The sequence below is a fragment of the Coregonus clupeaformis genome, chromosome 6 (genome assembly GCF_020615455.1).
Source record: "Coregonus clupeaformis isolate EN_2021a chromosome 6, ASM2061545v1, whole genome shotgun sequence".
Taxonomy (NCBI): Eukaryota; Metazoa; Chordata; class Actinopteri; order Salmoniformes; family Salmonidae; genus Coregonus; species Coregonus clupeaformis.
Window position 1 is genome coordinate 32,398,259 of NC_059197.1, and position 23,971 is coordinate 32,422,229.

The following is a 23,971-nucleotide window of genomic DNA, read 5'->3' on the forward strand; positions in this document are numbered from 1 at the left end:
CAGCTTCAAATGGCGCAGCAGAGCGACTTGTACAGAATCTAAAACAGGCTCTAGAGAAGGACAAGTCATCAGGACGGTCTGTACAGCATAGTGTGGACAACTTTCTGTTTGCCTACAGGAATACGCCACATGCCACAACTGGAAAAAACTCCAGCAGAGTTGTTCCTAAAAAGACAGGTTAGAACAAGGTTATCACTGGTTAAACCCAGCTGTTCAGCTGACATGCAGTCCAAGATACAGGACAAGGGGTTGGGCAAGAGTCTTTGTTTTTTTCAGTCTGAAAACAAACTGCTTGTCCGAGATTACCGGGGAGGAGAGAGAGAGAAATGGGTACCCGGGGTTGTGTAAAGGGTACTTGGTCCTTTAGCCTACTTGGTGCAGACTGAGGGAAAATTGTGTAAGAAGCATGTGGATCAAATGATGATGCAACACAATGAAAGAGAAGACCTGAATGTGTCAGAGTGGAACATCTCTGACTGGGACCTGGACACTACGACTGTGAGGGGCACCAATACAGAGACACAGTTTGTTCCAGGCCCTGAGCCTGAGGGTCCAGAGCGTCATGAGAGGACAAAAAGGGTCAGAAGGCCTCCGGACCGATTGGATCTGTAAACAGGTTGTATGTGAGTTGATAAGTGAAAAACTGTTTTGGAAAACCCATGATGTTCATCAAGGATGTTTTCAGAGGAAGTGAGAATTTCCCGGGGGGAGTGTGGTGTATTGAGAAATGTATTATGTGTTAATGAGTTTAGATTTTAAATGGTTGCAAATAACCAATGGGATTTGTATACAGGGTTTGAGTTATTTGAATTAACAAATGACAATGGGTTTCCGTTCTTGCATTGAAGTGATTGGATTACGTGATGTAAGGGGGGTGAAAGTTCAATGATGTATTGGAGAGTTGGGCTGAAAACACTGTAGTCTCTCACTCTGGTCGTCTGGAATGTGTTAAGGAGAAAACGAAATAAATCAGTTCTGGTTATTATAAGTACGCTTCGGAGTCTTCAGTAAAAGAACCCAGCATCTTAGGATGCAACAGAGCCTGCTTGATGCGTGCCCTACCCAGCGCCGCCATGTGTGTGTGTATGTATGTGTGTGCTTTTAATGGTCTTCTAATCCCTCTCGCATTTGGCTGGCGATTTAATCCTGGCCTTGTTTATGGCCAAGCCTCTAAACACTCCTCCTGAATCTGTATCCGCCCATCCATCCATCCATCCGTCCATCCATCCATCCATCCATCCATTCACACAAACACACTTAGCCTATACATACTGTATTCAAAAGAGAGAGCACGCAGAGTGATACGCACAGAGAGAGAGAGAGAGAGAGAGAGACAGAGAGAGAGAGAGAGACAGAGAGAGAGAGACAGACAGAGAGAGAGAGAGAGAGAGAGAGAGAGAGAGAGAGAGAGAGAGAGAGAGAGAGAGAGAGAGAGAGACAGAGAGAGAGAGACAGACAGAGAGAGAGAGAGAGGGAGAGAGAGAGAGAGAGAGAGAGAGAGAGAGACAGAGCAGAGAGACAGAGAGAGAGAAGACAGAGAGAGAGAGAGAGAGAGAGAGAGAGAGAGAGAGAGAGAGAGAGAGAGAGAGAGAGAGAGAGAGAGAGAGAGAGAGAGAGAGAGCAGACAGTGTCAGATCAGTGGTTGGCCTGTGACGCGCAGAGCGGGGCCGCGATGAAGCCCACAAATTGGAGCCGCGCAGTGCAAGCTCGACAGACAGAGCGAGCGAAGAGCGCGGGAACAGAGACTAGGGGTTCCGTCGTTGCCATGGTGAAAAAGTGGATTAATCACGACGATGATGCTCTGATCAGTACGTGGAGTGTGAGGTTTCTCCAAAACATCCACCGTGGACTAGTTGAGGTAGGCCTATTCAATTAGCTTTTCCCATATAACTTTTGGGTTAGTCTTAAATTCAGGAAGAACAGACTACTAGCGGAGCAGTCAATTGTATTTATGAGCAGTCAATCTGTAAAAAGCTAAAAATACAAAGTAATTAATTGTTCATTCACTTTTAGGCTTTTGCATTGATACTGTTGAGTTTGATTATTTTGTTCTAAACGAATGATGAACATGTTAGATGTGTGTTTTCACGGTGAGAGGCGGGCAGACCAGCAGCGGGCAGGCGGCTGTTTACTCGTGCATGAACGGCAATTGTGTCAGAGCGGGGTTGGTCTGATCCGATTCCCGCGCTATTTGTGTCATCCTGGAATTAGTGTTTATAACACAAAACGGTCCTTTCGTGGACGGCATCCATATTTCTATTAATTGTAAATAATATATGATATTGGGAACATTTTACCACCAAAGTATATTTTGACTGCCTGCAACACAAGCTTCAAAGAAAACGCATTACCTTGACATATATATTGTCTAGCATTGTGTGATAGGCTATGCTACTATTAGAGAGAAGGTAGGTATAAGGTATATATATATAATATAAGGTAGTAATAGCCTAACTCTGTCTTGCCCCCGCCTGATTTAGACTGCTGTTTGTGCTACTGAGCCTAATGCCTGTGTGTGGGTGTGTGTGTGTGAGAGAGAGAGAGAGAGAGAGAGAGAGAGAGAGAGAGAGAGAGAGAGAGAGAGAGAGAGAGAGAGAGAGAGAGAGAGAGAGAGAGAGAGAGAGAGAGTGAGAGTGAGACAGAGAGATTAGTGACAGTGTCATGGATCGATAAACGCACCTAGACGCTCATGCCATCAATATGTCTCAGGATGGTCATAGGGTGGTAGACTTCTACATGCTCCGTTTGAAAGGACACACACACATACACACACACACACACACACACACACACACACACACACACACACACACACGTGTGTGATCTGATGATCAGTGTGTGTTTGGTGATTTAGCCTAGTGTCACAGGTTCGATGCGGTCATGCATTCACAAACATCTTCGCAGGGTGGGACTGTAGAATACAGAAGAAACTCAAAGGCGCCAAACCTGACTTTTACTGAAGGGGAGGGCGCGCGCTGAGCGGGGTTTCGAAGGACACGAGACAGTCACCTTGCGGTCTGAAAGCGGCACGCGCCGCAGGAAATAACCCAAACAAAAAACAAGCTCACCAACCGCAGTTCTCCCTGAGGGGAGTTGTGTCAGATAGACAGACTGACATGACAGTCACTCCTCAGAACAGTGTGAGGATATAGAGAGCGGTCAGATAACGCTGCCCTGTCGCGAGACATACTGGCTGAGAGGAGATAGAGAGAGAGGGGGGTTGAGAGAGCAGCGCAGAGGATAGACGAGGGGGTTTGGCGCGCGATGCGTGAGCAGGCATCGCACCAGCAGAGTTTGTGTGTGACATGAAGACGAGAGGAGCTCGAGCTGTGGCCTTGGTCGCGATCAGCCGGTGCTGGTTCTGCCTTTATCCTGTGGAAATTAACGAGGTCGCAGATTGACACGGTAAGACTCTTATGTGTATGAATTTTGATTTAACGTAACGGCGCGTTCAGCCTGTGGATGCAACAGTGAGACACAGATAGCCTAGGCTCTATTTACTTCATATGAATGGAGAGACATGCTTTTGGTTGACGTCAAACAATTCTAATGCTCATTTCAGATCATGTCTCTCTCATGTCTTTGCATTAATCGCCCGTTAAAAGCTCGTGCCAGCGTGCTTACACCCTGACGTTACCGGGGTTGTGTCTTGGTACCGTACCCCCACCCCACCCCACCCACACACCCCTCCCCTCCCCACCCCCAAATGCTACAGACTTGCTCTCGGCAACAAAATTCCGTGTAGCAGACAGCCTTCTGTCTTTAAAGTATTTTTGACCGGGAAGGGTTTTGATAACATTGTCAAGAGAAAGATGCAAGTTACAGAACTCTCCTCTCTGCAATGGTTGTGTGGGTAAACGGTGGTGCGCGCGACGACTGTTGTTATGGTTCAATTTCAGCACAGCGGACAGCTCCGAAGGACACGCGCATGCAGCTACCAGATCCTTCCCATTTACACAGGCTATGAGACAGACAGGCAGAAAGATAGACAGACCATTGCCATGTCTCCTTATTTGACATTGTTTAGCCATGGAGCCAGGAGCGGACTGGGACCAGAAATCGGCCCTGCCATTTCTAACACACCGGCCAATTTTTTCCCTCAATGCCACCATTATTAGCCAGATAAGGATAATTTTGCGGAGAAAAAATAAACACGTTAGTTAGGCCCACTGCACTGGGCTAAAAATGGACCAGCCCATCTGGCATTTCCCCGAAATGCCAAATGGCCAGTGTGCCCCTGCTTGGAGCACATTCGCATTGGCAGACTTCACACGGGCATCCATAGGCTACAAAGGCACAGATATCCTATATGTAATTCTATGGGCAGAGGCACATCATGTGAAAATCCTGCTATCATCTCACGCTCTGTTTACTCAACCAATCAATGACGACATCTACGGGCAACTTCAATCTCCCAGACTGTTTATTGTCCGGTGTATTAACGCGGTTTATTTAACGGGATAACCATGGTGTGTTGAATGTTACAGGCTAGCCTAATGACAATTTCTACCGGTGAGAAGTGCATTGACCTCTGTAGTCTACGGGCTGATAAACGTTCATGCCTATTTGAGCAGATATATGTTTCTGTGATAGAGAAGAGGATAAATTAATTCGGTTCCGTTATAAAGTGAAATGTGACCTATACGAGAGCACATACAGAGCGACAGGTATGTAATACCGCCCGCAGCCTTGGTAAGAAAGAGAGAGAGAGAGAGAGAGAGAGAGAGAGAGAGAGAGAGAGAGAGAGAGAGAGAGAGAGAGAGAGAGAGAGAGAGAGAGAGAGAGATGGGGAAAAAAAGAGAGAGAGAGAGAGAGAGAGAGAGATGGGAGAGAGAGAGAGAGAGAGAGAGAGAGAGAGAGAGAGAGAGAGAGAGAGAGAGAGAGAGACGGTGGAGGAGTCTGTACCATGATACATCGATCTCGCGGGCTGCAGGATGAATGGCTCTGAGGAAGAATGGATCCCGAGCGAACAGCTCTCGCGTTAATGGCGCTGAAACGACGCAGTCATATTAATTACTTCACTTGACCCCCTCGTTTCCCGCCTACCGCTCGCGGGGACACCGGCCGGGCTCGAACTGTTGGGCCCGCCACTCTGCCAACATTCCGACGACCTTGATCAAGGCTATTTACATAAACGTCAAAAATGTCAAGCGTTAAAGCTGGACCCATCCCCTTTAAACTAATCTGCGTAGTGTGCTTCCAGCTGCTTAAATCTATTGAAAGATGTTCTACCTGTGGTTAGAACATGTTGTAATGCATAGATGAGGTTAAATATATTTGCATGAAATACACAAGCGTTTTAGTTATAGTTTACAAGGCCTATATGACATTAGGTAGAGGGAGAGTGTTGTTCATCATGGCCATTTTGTGAATTGTGCTGCTGAACCTTTGAAAAGCTACACAAGGCCTCAAGCATGCACTTTATAATTATATTCTGATGAGGCAATGGTGTGAAGCTGTGGTATTCATGTGTGAGTATATGGCTGCTTGGATAGGTTCCCACTGGGTATAGTTCCTTTGCTCTGAGGCTTGTTATGGTGTTGAATGTTATTGCCCCCCCCTCTGGTAGCCTTCCCTGCTCCCTGATGTGTCACAGGTAGATAACATATTGATCTGAAAACAGCAAAGTAAGCCACTATAAAAGACTGAGGTCCCCTGCCGCGTTCAGACACTAACCCCCCACTACCTCTCTGTTTACAGGTAATGACCAGTCCCTTTACCTGTCTGTTACCTGTTACCATGGAGACCACCTCTTCACCATAGAGGAGGATATTCCTCAACCAATCAGAGTGGAGTCCAGTTTTGACCAGAAGGAGTCTAAAGTATTTCCCAGGATACACTGCTTCTCTCTGGCACTCCTTATTGTTAACGTGGCAATGACCTTTCCTTGACTTCCACAGCAGGAGGAGGAAGAGGAAGTCTACATTTTTCTGTTAGTTTTTTTGGCTTGCCACCACTCCCCACAATGGAGAGGAACTTTACTCTTATGAAGCGTGGTAGTTCTTGACAAACTGGACATCATCAAGACACATCATCAATACATTTTCTTTGTTAACAAATTGACCAATAAGATGATCTGGATCATCCTGGCCATGCCCATATGGACGTGGCGTGGGACTGTTGGTGATGCCCAGTCTAACGAGCGGCGAGTCGTGGCACACATCCCTGGTGACATCATCATAGGAGCCCTGTTCTCTGTCCATCACCAGCCGACAGCTGACAAGGTAGACCCTCTGACACTAAGGCATCCTTTGTTGTCCACATGAATGACTGATGGTGTGAGTGTGATGTACAGTGGGGTCTGAAATTATTGACACCCTTGATAAAGATTAGCCAAAATGACTGTATGAAATAAATAATTTAAATACTGAAAAAAATGGTTCCAATCCAAGTGCCGATGCTGTTTAGTAAACACCAGGAGTTGACATTAGTTGGATGACATGAAAATAGAGCTCTTTGGCCACGCACACCAGTGGTGGGTTTGGCATCGAAATGAGAACGCATGAGCAGAAAAGATCCTCATACCTACTGTAAAATATGGTTTTGGATCTTTGATGTTATGGGGCTAGTTAGCTTCCACTGGTCCTGGGGCCTTTGTAAGGTCAACGGCATCATTAACTTTACCCAATACCAGGACATTTCAGCCCAAAACCTGGTTGCCTCTGAAAGGAGGCTGAAACTTGGCCGCAAGTGGATCTTCCAGCAAGACTAACCCCAAGCACACATCAAAATCCAAATAGAAATGGTTAATCGGCCACTAAATCAACATTTTGCAATGGCCATCTCAGTCTCTGGACTTGAAACCCATTGAAAGCCTGTGGTTTGATTGAAGAGGGCAGTCCATAAGCGCAGATGAAGGATATCAAGGATCTGGAAATATTCTTTATGGAGGAATGGTCTATGATCCCTCCTCCCAATGTGTTCTCCAATCTCATAAAACAGTGCCGTTATCCTCGCAAGGTGAGGTATTGAAAGGTATTGAAAACAGGGGTGTCAATAATTTTGTCCCCTACCTCCTACTTTTCAAACAAAATCTCTTTCTCTGAGCAATGGTATTAGTATAAAATCATATAATTTCCTTTTTTTTGTGTGTGCATACAATACAGCTCAGTATTTGAATGATTTCTTTTATACAGTCATTATTGCTCATCTTTAACAAGGGAGTGTCTTATCCACCCCCAGCTGAATAAGTGTAAGAGTGTCTCAGTGCGTGTCCTGAGCAAAGCGAGTGTGTGTGTGTGTGTGTGTGTGTGTGTAGTGATGCTGTATGTGTGTGTGTGTGTGACATGTGTGTGTTCCTCACCCAGGTACACGAACGTAAATGCGGCTCTGTGCGTGAGCAGTACGGTATCCAGCGTGTTGAGGCCATGATGCACACTCTAGACCGTATCAACGCCGACCCCCGTATCCTCCCCAACATCAGCCTGGGCTGTGAGATAAGAGACTCCTGCTGGCACTCTGCTGTGGCCCTGGAGCAGAGCATTGAGTTCATACGAGACTCCCTGGTGTCCTCCGACGAGGCCGAGGTGGGGGGAGGCAGTGTGTGGGGGGGAGGCGGGGGAGGAGCCGACGGGAGGGGAGGGCCGAGGTGTGCGGACCCTGCTGCAACCCCCATGCGGGGGAAGAAGCCCATCGTCGGGCTGATAGGACCAGGTTCCAGCTCTGTGGCCATCCAGGTCCAGAACCTCCTACAGCTCTTCAACATACCCCAGATCGCCTACTCTGCTACCAGCATGGACCTCAGTGACAAAGTAGGCACACAATTCTATTCTATTCTACTCTTCTCTTCTCTTCTCAGCTCTTCTCTTCTCTTCTCTTCTCTTCTCTTCTCTTCTCTTCTCTTCTCTTCTCTTCTCTTCTCTTCTCTTCTCTTCTCTTCTCTTCTCTTCTCTTCTCTTCTCTTCTCTTCTCTTCTCTTCTCTTCTCTTCTCTTCTCTTCTCTTCTCTTCTCTTCTCTTCTCTTCTCTTCTCTTCTCTTCTCTTCTCTTCTCTTCTCTTCTCTTCTCTACTCCATTCTATTCTATGTTATTAGTACTTTATGAGTAGCATACTGTGTTTGTATAAGTACTTTATGAGTACTGTTTATCTCCAACAGAGTTTGTATAAGTACTTTATGAGTACTGTTTATCTCCAACAGAGTTTGTATAAGTACTTTATGAGGGTGGTGCCATCGGATGCTCAGCAGGCCAGAGCCATGGTGGACATCGTCAAGAGATACAACTGGAGCTACGTCTCTGCCATTCACACAGAGGGTAAGAACAGTACTCTGTCGGTCTGGCCATCTCCTTATTTTCCTGTGGCCATTCACATAAACAAGCACATTTGAGAGAATGTGTGTATCCCTCTTCCAAGTCCCATCCACACCTCTTTTTCTCCACTATATTGCTTCCTCCCTCTCTCTGGGCACTGATGACTCGCTGTAATTAATCTGTGGTTTGGCCACAAAGGGAAGCAGGTCTTTACCTGAACACACACGCACACACACACACACACACACACACACACACACACACACACACACACACACACACACACACACACACACACACACACACACACACACACACACACACACACACACACACACACACACACACACACACACACACACACACACACTCACACACACACACACACACACACACATACACACACACACACACACACACACACACACACACACACACACACACACACACACACACACACACACACACACACACACACACACACACACACACACACACACACACACACACACACACACACACACACACACACACTATGAGAGTGTATCTGTAAGTGTTACAGTAAGGAAGGGATGAACTGAAACAGTAGCGTTAGACTCATCTCATCTGGTCTGGTCTGGAGAAGGAGTGAGAGAGAAGGAGTGAGAGAGAAGGAGTGAGAGAGAACGAGTGAGAGAGAAGGAGTGAGAGAGAAGGAGAGAGAGAGAAGGAGTGAGAGAGAAGGAGTGAGAGAGAAGGAGTGAGAGAGAAGGAGTGAGAGAGAGGGAGTGAGAGAGAAGGAGAGAGAGAGAAGGAGAGAGAGAGAAGGAGAGAGAAGGAGTGAGAGAGAAGGAGTGAGAGAGAAGGAGTGAGAGAGAAGGAGAGAGAGAGAAGGAGTGAGAGAGAAGGAGTGAGAGAGAAGGAGAGAGAGAGAAGGAGTGAGAGAGAAGGAGTGAGAGAGAAGGAGTGAGAGAGAAGGAGAGAGAGAGAAGGAGTGAGAGAGAAGGAGGAAGGGGACAGTGATATGATGAGCGAGAGAGCGATAAAGGAGAAATGGGGATCAGCTTTGTAGTGAATTTCCATTAATAAAAAATAAAAACAGAACAGTCTCAACAGCCAATTATTGCAGGATATCACCAGGAACCACCAGTTAGGAGGATACAGACAGTTTAGATATGCTTAGATATGCAGAAAAGTAGACATAATTTTTATATAAAATTAAGCATAATGATTATGGCTCTAGATTGCAGGACAAAACTGTTTCAGGAGTTTGAAAAATACAAAATTCACAAATTTAGGGACGGGGGATCTAGCCCCCCTCCGGACCACCCCCCAGCCATCCTCATGTATTTTGTGCCCCCTCAGATCCTTGGCGTGCAGACTTTTGACGCCCCTGTCGGTCAGAATGGTTTATAGATGGTTGATGATGTGTTGACGTGTGTGTGTGTGTGTGTGTGTGTGTGGTTGTGTGTGTGGTTGTTTGTGCGTGTGGCTGTGTGTGTTGTTGCGTAGGACTTTGTCTGTTCTGCTCCCCTCAGTGAATGGTGTTGGTAAACTCTGAGCTGCAGAGGAGGAGAAGTCAGAATGATCAATAAACCAATAAACCATGCTCTATGTCTGTCCTACAGCGACAGGGTGTGTGTGTTGGGGGGGTTCTGTGTGTGTGTAGCGTGTGTGTGTGTTTAGTGTGTAGCGTGTGTCTAGGAAGTATGTGTGTGTGTGTACCAGTGACAGTGATGAGCATGGGAACTGAGTAAGGGGCTCAGAACTCCCTGTCATTAACTGTGCCTGTTACAGATGCTATTTCCTTCCATAGGTCTCCTGGGTGTGACATCATGTCACAGTGGCAACTGGAGATACAGCGCTGGCCCTGTGTATGGCTGTGTGAGTCCAGTGAGCCTGTCTGTGTGTGTGTGAGTTTGTGTGTGTGTGTGTGTGTGTGGCTGTGTGTTTGTGTGTGTGGCTGTGTGTTTGTGTGTGTATGAGCGTGTATGTGTGTGTGTGTGTGGCTTCGTGTTTGTGTGTGTGACTGTGTGCTTGTCTTCCTCTTAAATGGGGAGGAGGGGAGGGATAGGTAGGGGGAGAGATGGAGGATGGGGAGGAGGAGAGATGGAGGATGGGAGGAGGGATAGGTAGGGGGAGAGATGGAGGATGGGAGGAGGGATAGGTAGGAGGAGAAATGGAGGATGGGGAGGATGGAGAGGAGGGATAGATAGGAGGAGAGATGGAGGATGGGGAGGAGGGATAGATAGGGGGAGAGATGGAGGATGGGGAGGATGGTTAGGAGGGATAGGTAGAAGGAGAGATGGAGGATGGGAGGAGGGATAGATAGGGGGAGAGATGGAGGATGGGAGGAGGGATAGATAGGAGGAGAGATGGAGGATGGGAGGAGGGTAGGTAGGGGGGAAATGGAGGATGGGAGGAGGGATAGATAGGAGGAGAGATGGAGGATGGGAGGAGGGATAGATAGGAGGAGAGATGGAGGATGGGAGGAGGGATAGATAGGGAGGAGAGATGGAGGATGGGAGGAGGGATAGATAGGAGGAGAGATGGAGGATGGGAGGGGTGGGATAGGTAGGGGGAGAGATGGAGGATGGGAGGAGGGATAGATAGGGGGAGAGATGGTGGATGGGAGGAGGGATAGATAGGAGGAGAGATGGAGGATGGGAGGAGGGATAGGTAGGGGGAGAGATGGAGGATGGGAGGAGGGATAGATAGGAGGAGAGATGGAGGATGGGAGGAGGGATAGATAGGGGGAGAGATGGAGGATGGGAGGAGGGATAGATAGGGGGGAGAGATGGAGGATGGGAGGAGGGATAGATAGGAGGAGAGATGGAGGATGGGAGGAGGGATAGATAGGGGGAGAGATGGAGGATGGGAGGAGGGATAGATAGGGGGAGAGATGGTGGATGGGAGGAGGGATAGATAGGAGGAGAGATGGAGGATGGGAGGAGGGATAGGTAGGGGGAGAGATGGAGGATGGGAGGAGGGATAGATAGGAGGAGAGATGGAGGATGGGAGGAGGGATAGATAGGAGGAGAGATGGAGGATGGGAGGAGGGATAGATAGGAGGAGAGATGGAGGATGGGAGGAGGGATAGATAGGGGGAGAGATGGAGGATGGGAGGAGGGATAGGTAGGGGGAGAGATGGTGGATGGGAGGAGGGATAGATAGGGGGAGAGATGGAGGATGGGAGGAGGGATAGATAGGGGGAGATGGAGGATGGGGAGGAGGGATAGGTAGGAGGAGAAATGGAGGATGGGGAGGATGGGGAGGAGGGATAGGTAGAAGGAGAGATGGAGGATGGGAGGAGGGATAGATAGGGGGAGAGATGGAGGATGGGAGGAGGGATAGATAGGGGGAGAGATGGAGGATGGGAGGAGGGATAGATAGGGGAGAGATGGAGGATGGGAGGAGGGATAGGTAGGGGGAGAGATGGTGGATGGGAGGAGGGATAGATAGGGGGAGAGATGGAGGATGGGAGGAGGGATAGATAGGGGGAGAGATGGAGGATGGGGAGGAGGGATAGATAGGGGGAGATATGGAGGATGGGAGGAGGGATAGATAGGTGGGGATGGAGGAGGTAGGAGAGATGGAGGATGGGAGGAGGGATAGATAGGAGGAGAGATGGAGGATGGGAGAGGTTTGAGGAGGGATAGATAGGAGGAGAGATGGAGGATGGGAGGAGGGATAGATAGGAGGAGAGATGGAGGATGGGAGGAGGGATAGATAGGAGGAGAGGAGATGGGAGGAGGGATGGGAGAGATGGAGGATGGGAGGAGGATAGGTAGGGGGGAGAGATGGTGGATGGGAGGAGGGATAGATAGGGGAGAGATGGAGGATGGGAGGAGGGATAGATAGGGGAGAGATGGAGGATGGGAGGAGGGATAGATAGGGGAGAGATGGAGGATGGGGAGGAGGGATAGGTAGGAGGAGAAATGGAGGATGGGGAGGATGGGGAGGAGGGATAGGTAGAAGGAGAGATGGAGGATGGGAGGAGGGATAGATAGGAGGAGAGATGGAGGATGGGAGGAGGGATAGATAGGAGGAGAGATGGAGGATGGGAGGAGGGATAGATAGGAGGAGAGATGGAGGATGGGAGAAGGGATAGGTAGGGGGAGATATGGAGGATGGGAGGGGAGGGATAGATAGGAGGATAAATGGAGGATGGGAGGAGGGATAGGTAGGGGGAGAGATGGAGGATGGGAGGAGGGATAGGTAGGGGGAGAGATGGAAGATGGGGAGGAGGGATAGGTATGGGGAGAGATGGAGGATGGGAGGAGGGATAGATAGGAGGAGAGATGGAGGATGGGAGGGGAGCCGCCAGGGGCAACAGATGAAAGAGGCATTAGGTATTCTGAAGTCTGTAGTCTGTAGTCTGTAGTCTGAGGTCTGTAGTCTGTAGTCTGTAGTCTGAGGTCTGTAGTCTGTAGTCTGTAGTCTGTAGTAGGTAGACTGTAGTCTGTAGTATGTAGTCTGAAGTTTGTAGTCTGTAGTATGTAGTCTGCAGTCTGAAGTTTGTAGTCTGTAGTATATAGTCTGCAGTCTGTAGTCTGCAGTCTATAGTCTGTAGTCTGCAGTCTGTAGTCTGTAGTCTGTAGTCTGAGGTCTGTAGTCTGAAGTCTGTAGTATGTAGTCTGTAGTCTGTAGTCTGTAGTCTGTAGTAGGTAGACTGTAGTCTGAAGTCTGTAGTATGTAGTCTGTAGTCTGAAGTTTGTAGTCTGTAGTATGTAGTCTGCAGTCTGAAGTTTGTAGTCTGTAGTATATAGTCTGCAGCCTGTAGTCTGCAGTCTGCAGTCTATAGTCTGAAGTCTGTAGTCTGTAGTCGGTAGTCTGTAGTCTGTAGTCTGTAACTTGTAGCCTGGAGCCTGTAGCCTGTAGTCTGTAGTCTGAAGTCTGTAGTCTGAAGTCTGTAGTCTGTAGTCTGTAGTCTGTAGTCTGAAGTTGTAGTCTGTAGTATGTGGTCTGTAGTATGTAGTCTGTAGTATGTAGTCTGTAGTAGGTAGACTGTAGTCTGAAGTCTGTAGTATGTAGTCTGTAGTGTGAAGTTTGTAGTCTGTAGTATGTAGTATGCAGTCTGAAGTTTGTAGTCTGTAGTATATAGTCTGCAGTCTATAGTCTGAAGTCTGTAGTCTGCAGTCTGTAGTCTGTAGTCTGAGGTCTGAAGTCTGTAGTCTGTAGTATGTAGTCTGTAGTCTGTAGTAGGTAGACTGTAGTCTGGAAGTCTGTGTATGTAGTCTGTAGTCTGAAGTTTGTAGTCTGTAGTATGTAGTCTGCAGTCTGAAGTTTGTAGTCTGTTGTATATAGTCTGCAGTCTAGTCTGCAGTCTGAAGTCTGTAGTCTGCAGTCGGTAGTCTGTAGTCTGTAGTCTGTAGTCTGTAGTCTGTAACTTGTAGCCTGGAACCTGTAGCCTGTAGTCTGTAGTCTGTAGTCTGTAGTCTGTAGTCTGTAGCTTGTAGTCTGTAGTCTGTAGTCTGTAGTCTGTAGCTTGTAGTCTGTAATCTGTAGCTTGTAGTCTGTAGTCTGTAGTTGGTAGTCTGTAGTCTGTAGTCTGTAGCTTGTAGTCTGTAGCTTGTAGTCTGTAGTCTGTAGCTTGTAGTCTGTAGTCTGTAGTCTGTAGCTTGTAGTCTGCAGTCTGTAGCTTGTAGTCTGTAGTCTGTAGCTTGTTGTCTGTAGCCTGTAGCTTGTAGTCTGTAGCTTGTAGTCTGTAGCTTGTAGTCTAGTCTGTAGCTTGTAGTCTGTAGTCTGTAGCTTGTAGTCTGTAGCTTGTAGTCTGTAGCTTGTAGTCTGTAGTCTGTAGCTTGTAGTCTGTAGTCTGTAGCTTGTAGTCTGTAGTCTGTATTCTGTAGTCAGTAGTCTGTAGTCTTTAGTCTTTAGTCTGTAGCTTGTAGTCTGTAGTATGTAGTCTGTAGTCTGTAGCTTGTAGTCCGTAGTCTGTAGTCAGTAGTCTGTAGTCCGTAGCTTGTAGTCTGTAGTCTGTAGTCTGTAGCTTGTAGTCTGTAGTCTGTAGTATATAGCTTGTAGTCTGTAGTCTGTAGTCTGTAGCTTGTAGTCTGTAGTCTGTAGCTTGTAGTCTGTAGTCTGTAGTCTGTAGTATATAGCTTGTAGTCTGTAGCTTGTAGTCTGTAGTCTGTAGCTTGTAGTCTGTAGTCAGTAGTCTGTAGTCTGTAGTGTGTAGTCTGTAGCTTGTAGTCTGTAGCTTGTAGTCTGTAGTCTAGTCTGTAGCTTGTAGTCTGTAGTCTGTAGCTTGTAGTCTGTGGTCTGTAGTCTGTAGTCTGTAGCTTGTAGTCAGTAGTCTGTAGTCTGTAGTCTGTAGCTTGTAGTCTGTAGCTTGTAGTCTGTAGTCTGTAGTGTGTGGTCTGTAGCTTGTAGTCTGTAGTCTGTAGTCAGTAGTCTGCAGTCTATAGTCTGTAGTCTGTAGCTTGTAGTCTGTAGTCTATAGTCTGTAGTCTGTAGCTTGTAGTCTGTAGTCTGTAGCTTGTAGTCAGTAGTCTGTAGTCTGTAGCTTGTAGTCTGTAGCTTGTAGTCTGTAGTCTGTAGTGTGTGGTCTGTAGCTTGTAGTCTGTAGTCTGTAGTCAGTAGTTTGTAGTCTGCAGTCTGTAGTCTGCAGTCTGTAGTCTGTAGCTTGTAGTCTGTAGTCTATAGTCTGTAGTCTGTAGCTTGTAGTCTGTAGTCTATAGTCTGTAGTCTGTAGTCTGCAGTCTGTAGTCTGTAGCTTGAAGTCTATAGTCTGTAGTCTGTAGTCTGTAGTCTGTAGCTTGTAGTCTGTAGTCTATAGTCTGTAGTCTGTACTCTGCAGTCTTTAGTCTGTAGCTTGTAGTCTATAGTCTGTAGTCTGTAGCTTGTAGCTTGTAGTCTGTAGTCTATGGTCTGTAGTCTGTAGTCTGTAGTCTGCAGTCTGTAGTCTGTAGCTTGTAGTCTATAGTCTGTAGTCTGTAGTCTGTAGCTTGTAGTCTGTAGTCTATAGTCTGTAGTCTGCAGTCTGCAGTCAGTAGTCTGCACAGGGAGGAGAGGATGGAGAGGGATAAAGGAGGAGAAAACGTGCCAGTGAATGAGAGAATGAGGGGTATTTGCTTCCTAGACCCAGTGTGTCTTCTCAGACAGCTGGAGGATGGAGGATGGGAGGAGGGATAGGTAGGAGGAGATGGTGGATGGGAGGAGGGATAGATAGGGGAGAGATGGAGGATGGGAGGAGATAGATGGGGAGAGATGGAGGATGGGGGAGGAGGGATAGGTAGGAGGAGAAATGGAGGATGGGGAGGATGGGGGAGGAGGGATAGGTAGAAGGAGAGATGGAGGATGGGAGGAGGGATAGATAGGGGGAGAGATGGAGGATGGGAGGAGGGATAGATAGGGGGAGAGATGGAGGATGGGAGGAGGGATAGATAGGGGGAGAGATGGAGGATGGGAGGAGGGATAGGTAGGGGGAGAGATGGTGGATGGGAGGAGGGGATAGATAGGGGGAGAGATGGAGGATGGGAGGAGGGATAGATAGGGGGAGAGATGGAGGATGGGGAGGAGGGATAGATAGGGGGAGATATGGAGGATGGGAGGGGAGGGATAGATAGGAGGAGAGATGGAGGATGGGAGGAGGGATAGATAGGAGGAGAGATGGAGGATGGGAGGAGGGATAGATAGGAGGAGAGATGGAGGATGGGAGGAGGGATAGGTAGGAGGAGAGATGGAGGATGGGAGGAGGGATAGATAGGAGGAGAGATGGAGGATGGGAGGAGGGATAGATAGGAGGAGAGATGGAGGATGGGAGGAGGGATAGATAGGAGGAGAGATGGAGGATGGGAGGAGGGATAGGTAGGGGAGAGATGGAGGATGGGAGGAGGGATAGGTAGGGGGAGAGATGGTGGATGGGAGGAGGATAGATAGGGGAGAGATGGAGGATGGGAGGAGGGATAGATAGGGGGAGAGATGGAGGGATGGGAGGAGGGATAGATAGGGGGAGAGATGGAGGATGGGGGAGGAGGGATAGGTAGAGGAGAAATGGAGGATGGGGGGGATGGGGGAGGAGGGATAGGTAGAAGGAGAGATGGAGGATGGGAGGAGGGATAGATAGGAGGAGAGATGGAGGATGGGAGGAGGGATAGATAGGAGGAGAGATGGAGGATGGGAGGAGGGATAGATAGGAGGAGAGATGGGGATGGGAGAAGGGATAGGTAGGGGGAGATATGGAGGATGGGAGGGGGGGATAGATAGGAGGATAAATGGAGGATGGGAGGAGGGATAGGTGGGGGAGAGATGGAGGTGGGAGGAGGATAGGTAGGGGAGAGATGGAAGATGGGGGGGGGATAGGTATGGGGAGAGATGGAGGATGGGAGGAGGGATAGATAGGAGGAGAGATGGAGGATGGGAGGGAGCCGCCGGGGCAACAGATGAAAGAGGCATTAGGTATTCTGAAGTCTGTAGTCTGTAGTCTGTAGTCTGAGGGTCTTAGTCTGTAGTCTGTAGTCTGAGGTCTGTAGTCTGTAGTCTGTAGTCTGTAGTAGGTAGACTGTAGTCTGTAGTATGTAGTCTGAAGTTTGTAGTCTGTAGTATGTAGTCTGCAGTCTGAAGTTTGTAGTCTGTAGTATATAGTCTGCAGTCTGTAGTCTGCAGTCTATAGTCTGTAGTCTGCAGTCTGTAGTCTGTAGTCTGTAGTCTGAGGTCTGTAGTCTGAAGTCTGTAGTATGTAGTCTGTAGTCTGTAGTCTGTAGTCTGTAGTAGGTGAGACTGTAGTCTGAAGTCTGTAGTATGTAGTCTGTAGTCTGAAGTTTGTAGTCTGTAGTATGTAGTCTGCAGTCTGAAGTTTGTAGTCTGTAGTATATAGTCTGCAGCCTGTAGTCTGCAGTCTGCAGTCTATAGTCTGAAGTCTGTAGTCTGTAGTCGGTAGTCTGTAGTCTGTAGTCTGTAACTTGTAGCCTGGAGCCTGTAGCCTGTAGTCTGTAGTCTTGAAGTCTGTAGTCTGAAGTCTGTAGTCTGTAGTCTGTAGTCTGTAGTCTGAAGTTGTAGTCTGTAGTTGTGGTCTGTAGTATGTAGTCTGTAGTATGTAGTCTGTAGTAGGTAGACTGTAGTCTGAAGTCTGTAGTATGTAGTCTGTAGTGTGAAGTTTGTAGTCTGTAGTATGTAGTATGCAGTCTGAAGTTTGTAGTCTGTAGTATATAGTCTGCAGTCTATAGTCTGAAGTCTGTAGTCTGCAGTCTGTAGTCTGTAGTCTGAGGTCTGAAGTCTGTAGTCTGTAGTATGTAGTCTGTAGTCTGTAGTAGGTAGACTGTAGTCTGAAGTCTGTGTATGTAGTCTGTAGTCTGAAGTTTGTAGTCTGTAGTATGTAGTCTGCAGTCTGAAGTTTGTAGTCTGTTGTATATAGTCTGCAGTCTAGTCTGCAGTCTGAAGTCTGTAGTCTGCAGTCGGTAGTCTGTAGTCTGTAGTCTGTAGTCTGTAGTCTGTAACTTGTAGCCTGGAACCTGTAGCCTGTAGTCTGTAGTCTGTAGTCTGTAGTCTGTAGTCTGTAGCTTGTAGTCTGTAGTCTGTAGTCTGTAGTCTGTAGCTTGTAGTCTGTAATCTGTAGCTTGTAGTCTGTAGTCTGTAGTTGGTAGTCTGTAGTCTGTAGTCTGTAGCTTGTAGTCTGTAGCTTGTAGTCTGTAGTCTGTAGCTTGTAGTCTGTAGTCTGTAGTCTGTAGCTTGTAGTCTGCAGTCTGTAGCTTGTAGTCTGTAGTCTGTAGCTTGTTGTCTGTAGCCTGTAGCTTGTAGTCTGTAGCTTGTAGTCTGTGGCTTGTAGTCTAGTCTGTAGCTTGTAGTCTGTAGTCTGTAGCTTGTAGTCTGTAGCTTGTAGTCTGTAGCTTGTAGTCTGTAGTCTGTAGCTTGTAGTCTGTAGTCTGTAGCTTGTAGTCTGTAGTCTGTATTCTGTAGTCAGTAGTCTGTAGTCTTTAGTCTTTAGTCTGTAGCTTGTAGTCTGTAGTATGTAGTCTGTAGTCTGTAGCTTGTAGTCCGTAGTCTGTAGTCAGTAGTCTGTAGTCCGTAGCTTGTAGTCTGTAGTCTGTAGTCTGTAGCTTGTAGTCTGTAGTCTGTAGTATATAGCTTGTAGTCTGTAGTCTGTAGTCTGTAGCTTGTAGTCTGTAGTCTGTAGCTTGTAGTCTGTAGTCTGTGTCTGTAGTATTAGCTTGTAGTCTGTAGCTTGTAGTCTGTAGTCTGTAGCTTGTAGTCTGTAGTCAGTAGTCTGTAGTCTGTAGTGTGTAGTCTGTAGCTTGTAGTCTGTAGCTTGTAGTCTGTAGTCTAGTCTGTAGCTTGTAGTCTGTAGTCTGTAGCTTGTAGTCTGTGGTCTGTAGTCTGTAGTCTGTAGCTTGTAGTCAGTAGTCTGTAGTCTGTAGTCTGTAGCTTGTAGTCTGTAGCTTGTAGTCTGTAGTCTGTAGTGTGTGGTCTGTAGCTTGTAGTCTGTAGTCTGTAGTCAGTAGTCTGCAGTCTATAGTCTGTAGTCTGTAGCTTGTAGTCTGTAGTCTATAGTCTGTAGTCTGTAGCTTGTAGTCTGTAGTCTGTAGCTTGTAGTCAGTAGTCTGTAGTCTGTAGCTTGTAGTCTGTAGCTTGTAGTCTGTAGTCTGTAGTGTGTGGTCTGTAGCTTGTAGTCTGTAGTCTGTAGTCAGTAGTTTGTAGTCTGCAGTCTGTAGTCTGCAGTCTGTAGTCTGTAGCTTGTAGTCTGTAGTCTATAGTCTGTAGTCTGTAGCTTGTAGTCTATAGTCTATAGTCTATAGTCTGTAGTCTGTAGTCTGCAGTCTGTAGTCTGTAGCTTGAAGTCAATAGTCTGTAGTCTGTAGTCTGTAGTCTGTAGCTTGTAGTCTGTAGTCTATAGTCTGTAGTCTGTAGTCTGCAGTCTTTAGTCTGTAGCTTGTAGTCTATAGTCTGTAGCTTGTAGCTTGTAGTCTGTAGTCTATGGTCTGTAGTCTGTAGTCTGTAGTCTGCAGTCTGTAGTCTGTAGCTTGTAGTCTATAGTCTGTAGTCTGTAGTCTGTAGCTTGTAGTCTGTAGTCTATAGTCTGTAGTCTGCAGTCTGCAGTCAGTAGTCTGCACAGGGAGGAGAGGATGGAGAGGATAAAGGAGGAGAAAACGTACCAGTGAATGAGAGAATGAGGGGTATTTGCTTCCTAGACCCAGTGTGTCTTCTCAGACAGCCCAGGTAAAGTGCTCCTCAACTGGGCATGGCTGAGGATATTAACCCTGTGGGGATTTACCTTGGACCACACCTGAGCTCAACTCCATGTCAACTCCAGGCTATTCAGAACATGACTTGAAAATGATCCACTCTTTTTTTCTTAGAGGATTGTTCACATCATTGCTTCAATTCAAATCCATTTCCTGAAATGATATTGAGAAAGACTGAGCTTTGTGTGTCATACATACTGACACATTCTGACAAACACTCACTTCCAAATACATCCTATTAAACCAACCCCTTCTCTCTGTGCCCTCTCTCTATCCCACTGTCCCCCTCTTCCTCTCTATCCCCCCCTCTCTCTACCCCTTTCCCCCAGTACTGAGTGACAGAGCTGTCTGTCTGCTCTTCTGAGAGGGAGCATTAGATGGACGGTGCTTATTTGGGCAGAGATGATACCTCTCAGGCGATTAAAACTGTTGGATTGGAGTGTGTGGGAGAGAGAGAGAGAGAAAGAGGGTGTGTGTGTGTGTGTGTGTGTGTGTGTGTGGGTGTGCTTATGTGTGTGTGTGTGATTAATGGGATATGTCAGGGTTGTTGCCATGGTAAACAGGGTCAAAAGTGTCTGGTTGGAGTTCAAATTAATTTAGGAAATACAACGTGTGTGTGTGTGTGTGTATGTGTGTGTGTATTACATTAAGGTTGTAGGTGAGACATATCCTCACCAGACTCTAACGTGTGTGTGTATTGAGTGTGTGTTAGAGAGTATTAGCCTGTATTGACACCTCTTACTATTTGAGGCGTAAATTGAGTTGTTGTGTTGAACTGTCTCTCTGAAACATGATTGGCTGTCACTCTGCCATTCTATCCTAGGCATTTCTATGTCCTTCTGCCGTTCTACCCGAGGCATTTCTATGTTTGACATGTTATTACAAATTGTAAGCAGCACAGGATTAAAGTGAAAGAGGAGTAGGGAGATAGAGGTAATGAAAGACAGAGAGCGAGGGAGAGAGAGAGAGAGAGAGAGAGAGAGAGAGAGAGAGAGATGTAGAGAGATCATTTCACTTAAGAGTTAATTAATGTCCATTACAGTGATACATAATGGTTCTTATTACTGAGCCAAATCACACTGTCTGTCTCTGGCTTCCACTTAGGGGAGTATTACATCGACTTCCCACCAAACATTATATTCTGAGAACATGGAAACCACATTCTGGGCATGTTTGACATTAAGAGAATGTTTTCCTAGCTAACGCCAAAACACGTTTAAAAGGTTCTCAGAAGGTTTTTTGCTAACATAGATAGAATGTTCGGTAACACTTTACTTGACACCCAGTGTCATAACATGTTATGACACGGTCATAACATGTTATGACACGGTCATAACTATGTCATAATATGTCATAACACCTGACATAACTTGTCATAACCTGTTATAATATGGTCATAACACTGTCATGACACATATTTAGACCTGTTGTGACATATATTGCATTATTTTATGGCAGGTTATGACACCTACATAAGAGTGTCAAAACCCACAAAACCTACCCACACAAGGCAAAACATTCCATTACACCATAGCCTACGTATGTTTATGATATATACACTACCGGTCAAAAGTTTTAGAACACCTACTCATTCAAGGGTTTTTCTTTATTTTTACTATTTTCTACATTGTAGAATATTAATGAAGACATCAAAACTATGAAATAACACATATGGAATCATGTAGTAACCAAAAAATGTTGAACAAATCAAAACATATTTTAGATTTTAGATTCTTCAAAGTAGCCACCCTTTGCCTTGATGACAGCTTTGCACACTCTTGGCATTCTCTCAACCAGCTTCATGAGGTAGTCACCTGGAAAGTTAATTTGTGGAATTTATTTCCTTCTTAATGCGTTTGAGCCAATCAGTTGTGTTGTGACAAGGTAGGGGGGGGGGGGGGGGTATACAGAAGATACTCTATTTGGTAAAAGACCAAGTCCATATTAGGGCAAGAACAGCTCAAATAAGCAAAGAGAAACGACAATCCATCATTACTTTAAGACATGAAGGTCAGTCAATACAGAACATTTCAAGAACTTTGAAAGTTTCTTCAAGTGCAGTCGCAAAAACCATCAAGCGCTATGATGAAACTGGCTCTCATGAGGACCGCCACAGCAATGGAAGACCCAGTTACCTCTGCTGCAGAGGATAAGTTCATTAGAGTTACCAGCCTCAGAAATTGCAGCCCAAATAAATGCTTCACAGAGTTCAACAGACACATCTCAACATCAACAGTTCAGAGGAGACTGTGTGAATCAGGCCTTCAGGGTCGAATTGCTGCAAAGAAACCACTACTAAAGGGCACCAATAAGAAGAAGAGACTTGCTTGGGCCAAGAAACACGAGCAATGGACATTAGACCGGTGGAAATTCGTCCTTTGGTCTGATGAGTCCAAATTTGAGATTTTTGGTTCCAACCGCCGTGTCTTTGGTGAACGGATGATCTCCGCACGTGTATTTCCCACCGTAAAGCATGGAGGAGGAGGTGTTATGGTGTGGTGGTGCTTTGCTGGTGACACTGTCTGTGATTTATTTAGAATTCAAGGCACACTTAACCAGCATTCTGCAGCGATACGCCATCCCATCTGGTTTGGGCTTCTGGTGGGACTATCATTTGTTTTTCAACAGGACAATGACCCAACACACCTCCAGGCTGTGTAAGGGCTATTTTACCAAGAAGGAGAGTGATGGAGTGCTGCATCAGATGACCTGGCCTCCACAATCCCCCGACCTCAACCAAATTGAGATGGTTTGGGATGAGTCGGACCGCAGAGTGAAGGAAAAGCAGCCAACAAGTGCTCAGACTGTTGGAAAAGCTTTCCAGTTGAAGCTGGTTGAGAGAATGCCAAGAGTGTGCAAAGCTGTCATCAAGGCAAAGGGTGGCTATTTGAAGAATATCAAATATCAAATATATTTTGATTTGTTTAACACTTTTTTGGTTACTACATGATTGTGTTATATCATAGTTTTGACGTCTTCACTATTATTCTACAATGTAGAAAATAGTAAAAATAAAGAAAAACCCTTAAATGAGTAGGTGTCCTAAAACTTTTGACCGGTAGTATATATATATTTTTATTGACCATATTAAATTACCATTGTAATTGCGCACACATTGACGTCAGAAATGCACATACCCCAATGCTCTGTTGCTGATGACTGGGATGAATGCAGGAGCAGATTTCAGGAGCAGGACAAGACACCCTCTTTTAGACTGATGACTGACATAAGGAAATGTACCTGATAGGCCTGTAAAGAATTCATTACAACATCAACAAAGGATTTAAGAAACAAACTTTCAAAGGAAAGGAAATTTATTATGACAGGTTATGACAAGTTAAGTCAGCTGTTATGACATGTTATGACATGGTTATGACCGTGTGACACTGGGTGTCAAGTAAAGTGTTACCGAATGATCCCCTAACTAGCGGAAAACTGGACACTCAAACATTAGGGGAACATCACTGTCCTATTTATTGAGACTGGACAGTGAAGAGGAGACGGGAGCGATTGTGAGTCAGAAGGACATGGGTCAGATTGGAAGCCATGGTGATTGTGGTAAACATGTGTGCTGGGGTCTGTGGTACTAACCACTGGACCACACAGGCCACGCATCTCCATAGTCTAAAGTGGCCTCCTGGTGCCCTTCCCTGTGTTAAATAACTGGACAGGTGGACGTTATTTCCTGTTAGGCATCTACGTTATACCTCACCCATGACTTACTACGGATGACGGAGAGGAGAGGAGAGGAGAAACCAGAGAGGAAATAGGACTGGAAGAGAAGATGGGGAGATCTGAGTGGAGGTGAATGGGCTGAGATAAGAGGTGAGGGGCGTCAGGTGTTTCTGGTGAGAGCCAGAGTCCTGGTGAGAATTGCTTTGTCCTGAGCAGATAATTGCCATTGTGATGGGAGCGGCTGTGACACAGCTGAGGCTGAATGGAGAGCACATTATGTGTTGTTGGCTGCTGTTCTGTTCTGCTCTACTCACTTCTGTGTCTCTAAAACTATTCTATTGTGTATAGAGATATATTTTTCTCTGCTCTCTATTTTCCTCTGTCCCACCAGGAAGCCGGCTCTCCAACGCTCTCTCACTGTGTGTAGCTGTGTGTGTTTCACAAATGATTCCCAGTTTGACTGAGTGTGATGGGGGTTACGTGCTATTGGGCTGGAGTGTGTGTGTGGGTTGTGTGTGTGTTTACCCACAAAAAAATAATACTATAGTATACTATGGTATAAATACTGTAGTATTACTATATTTATATACTATAGTATTCACAGTAATATTTGTGTGGACTTTACCGTAGTATACTATAGTATTTACTGTAGTGTTTTGTGGACTTTACCGTAGTATACTGTAATATTTACTGTAGTGTTTTTGCTGGCATTACTGTAGTATACTGTAGTATTTACTGTAGTATTTTTGTGGACTTTACCGTAGTATACTATAGTATTTACTGTAGTGTTTTTGCAGATATTACTATAGTATACTGTAGTATTCACTGTACATTTTAACATTTAACATTTGTCATTTAGCAGACGCTCTTATCCAGAGCGACTTACAT

General features: G+C 46.2%; 1 protein-coding gene across 3 annotated transcripts in view; it reads left to right on the plus strand.

Moving 5' to 3' along the window:
• The first annotated feature begins 1,611 nt into the window (after positions 1-1,611).
• The window catches only part of LOC121567809 (metabotropic glutamate receptor 5), a 93,284-nt gene continuing 70,924 nt past the window's right edge, over positions 1,612-23,971 (plus strand). The window contains exons 1-4 of one of the 3 annotated variants that reach the window (XM_045220169.1): positions 1,612-1,858; positions 5,701-6,224; positions 7,308-7,751; positions 8,138-8,252. In XM_045220169.1, coding sequence (XP_045076104.1) covers positions 6,072-6,224; positions 7,308-7,751; positions 8,138-8,252 — 712 coding nt within the window. In that variant the 5' untranslated portion in view covers positions 1,612-1,858; positions 5,701-6,071. Of the gene's footprint in view, positions 1,859-2,618; positions 3,406-5,700; positions 6,225-7,307; positions 7,752-8,137; positions 8,253-23,971 lie in introns of those variants that run through there. The other 2 variants (XM_045220177.1, XM_041878108.2) reach the window with 2 other exon arrangements.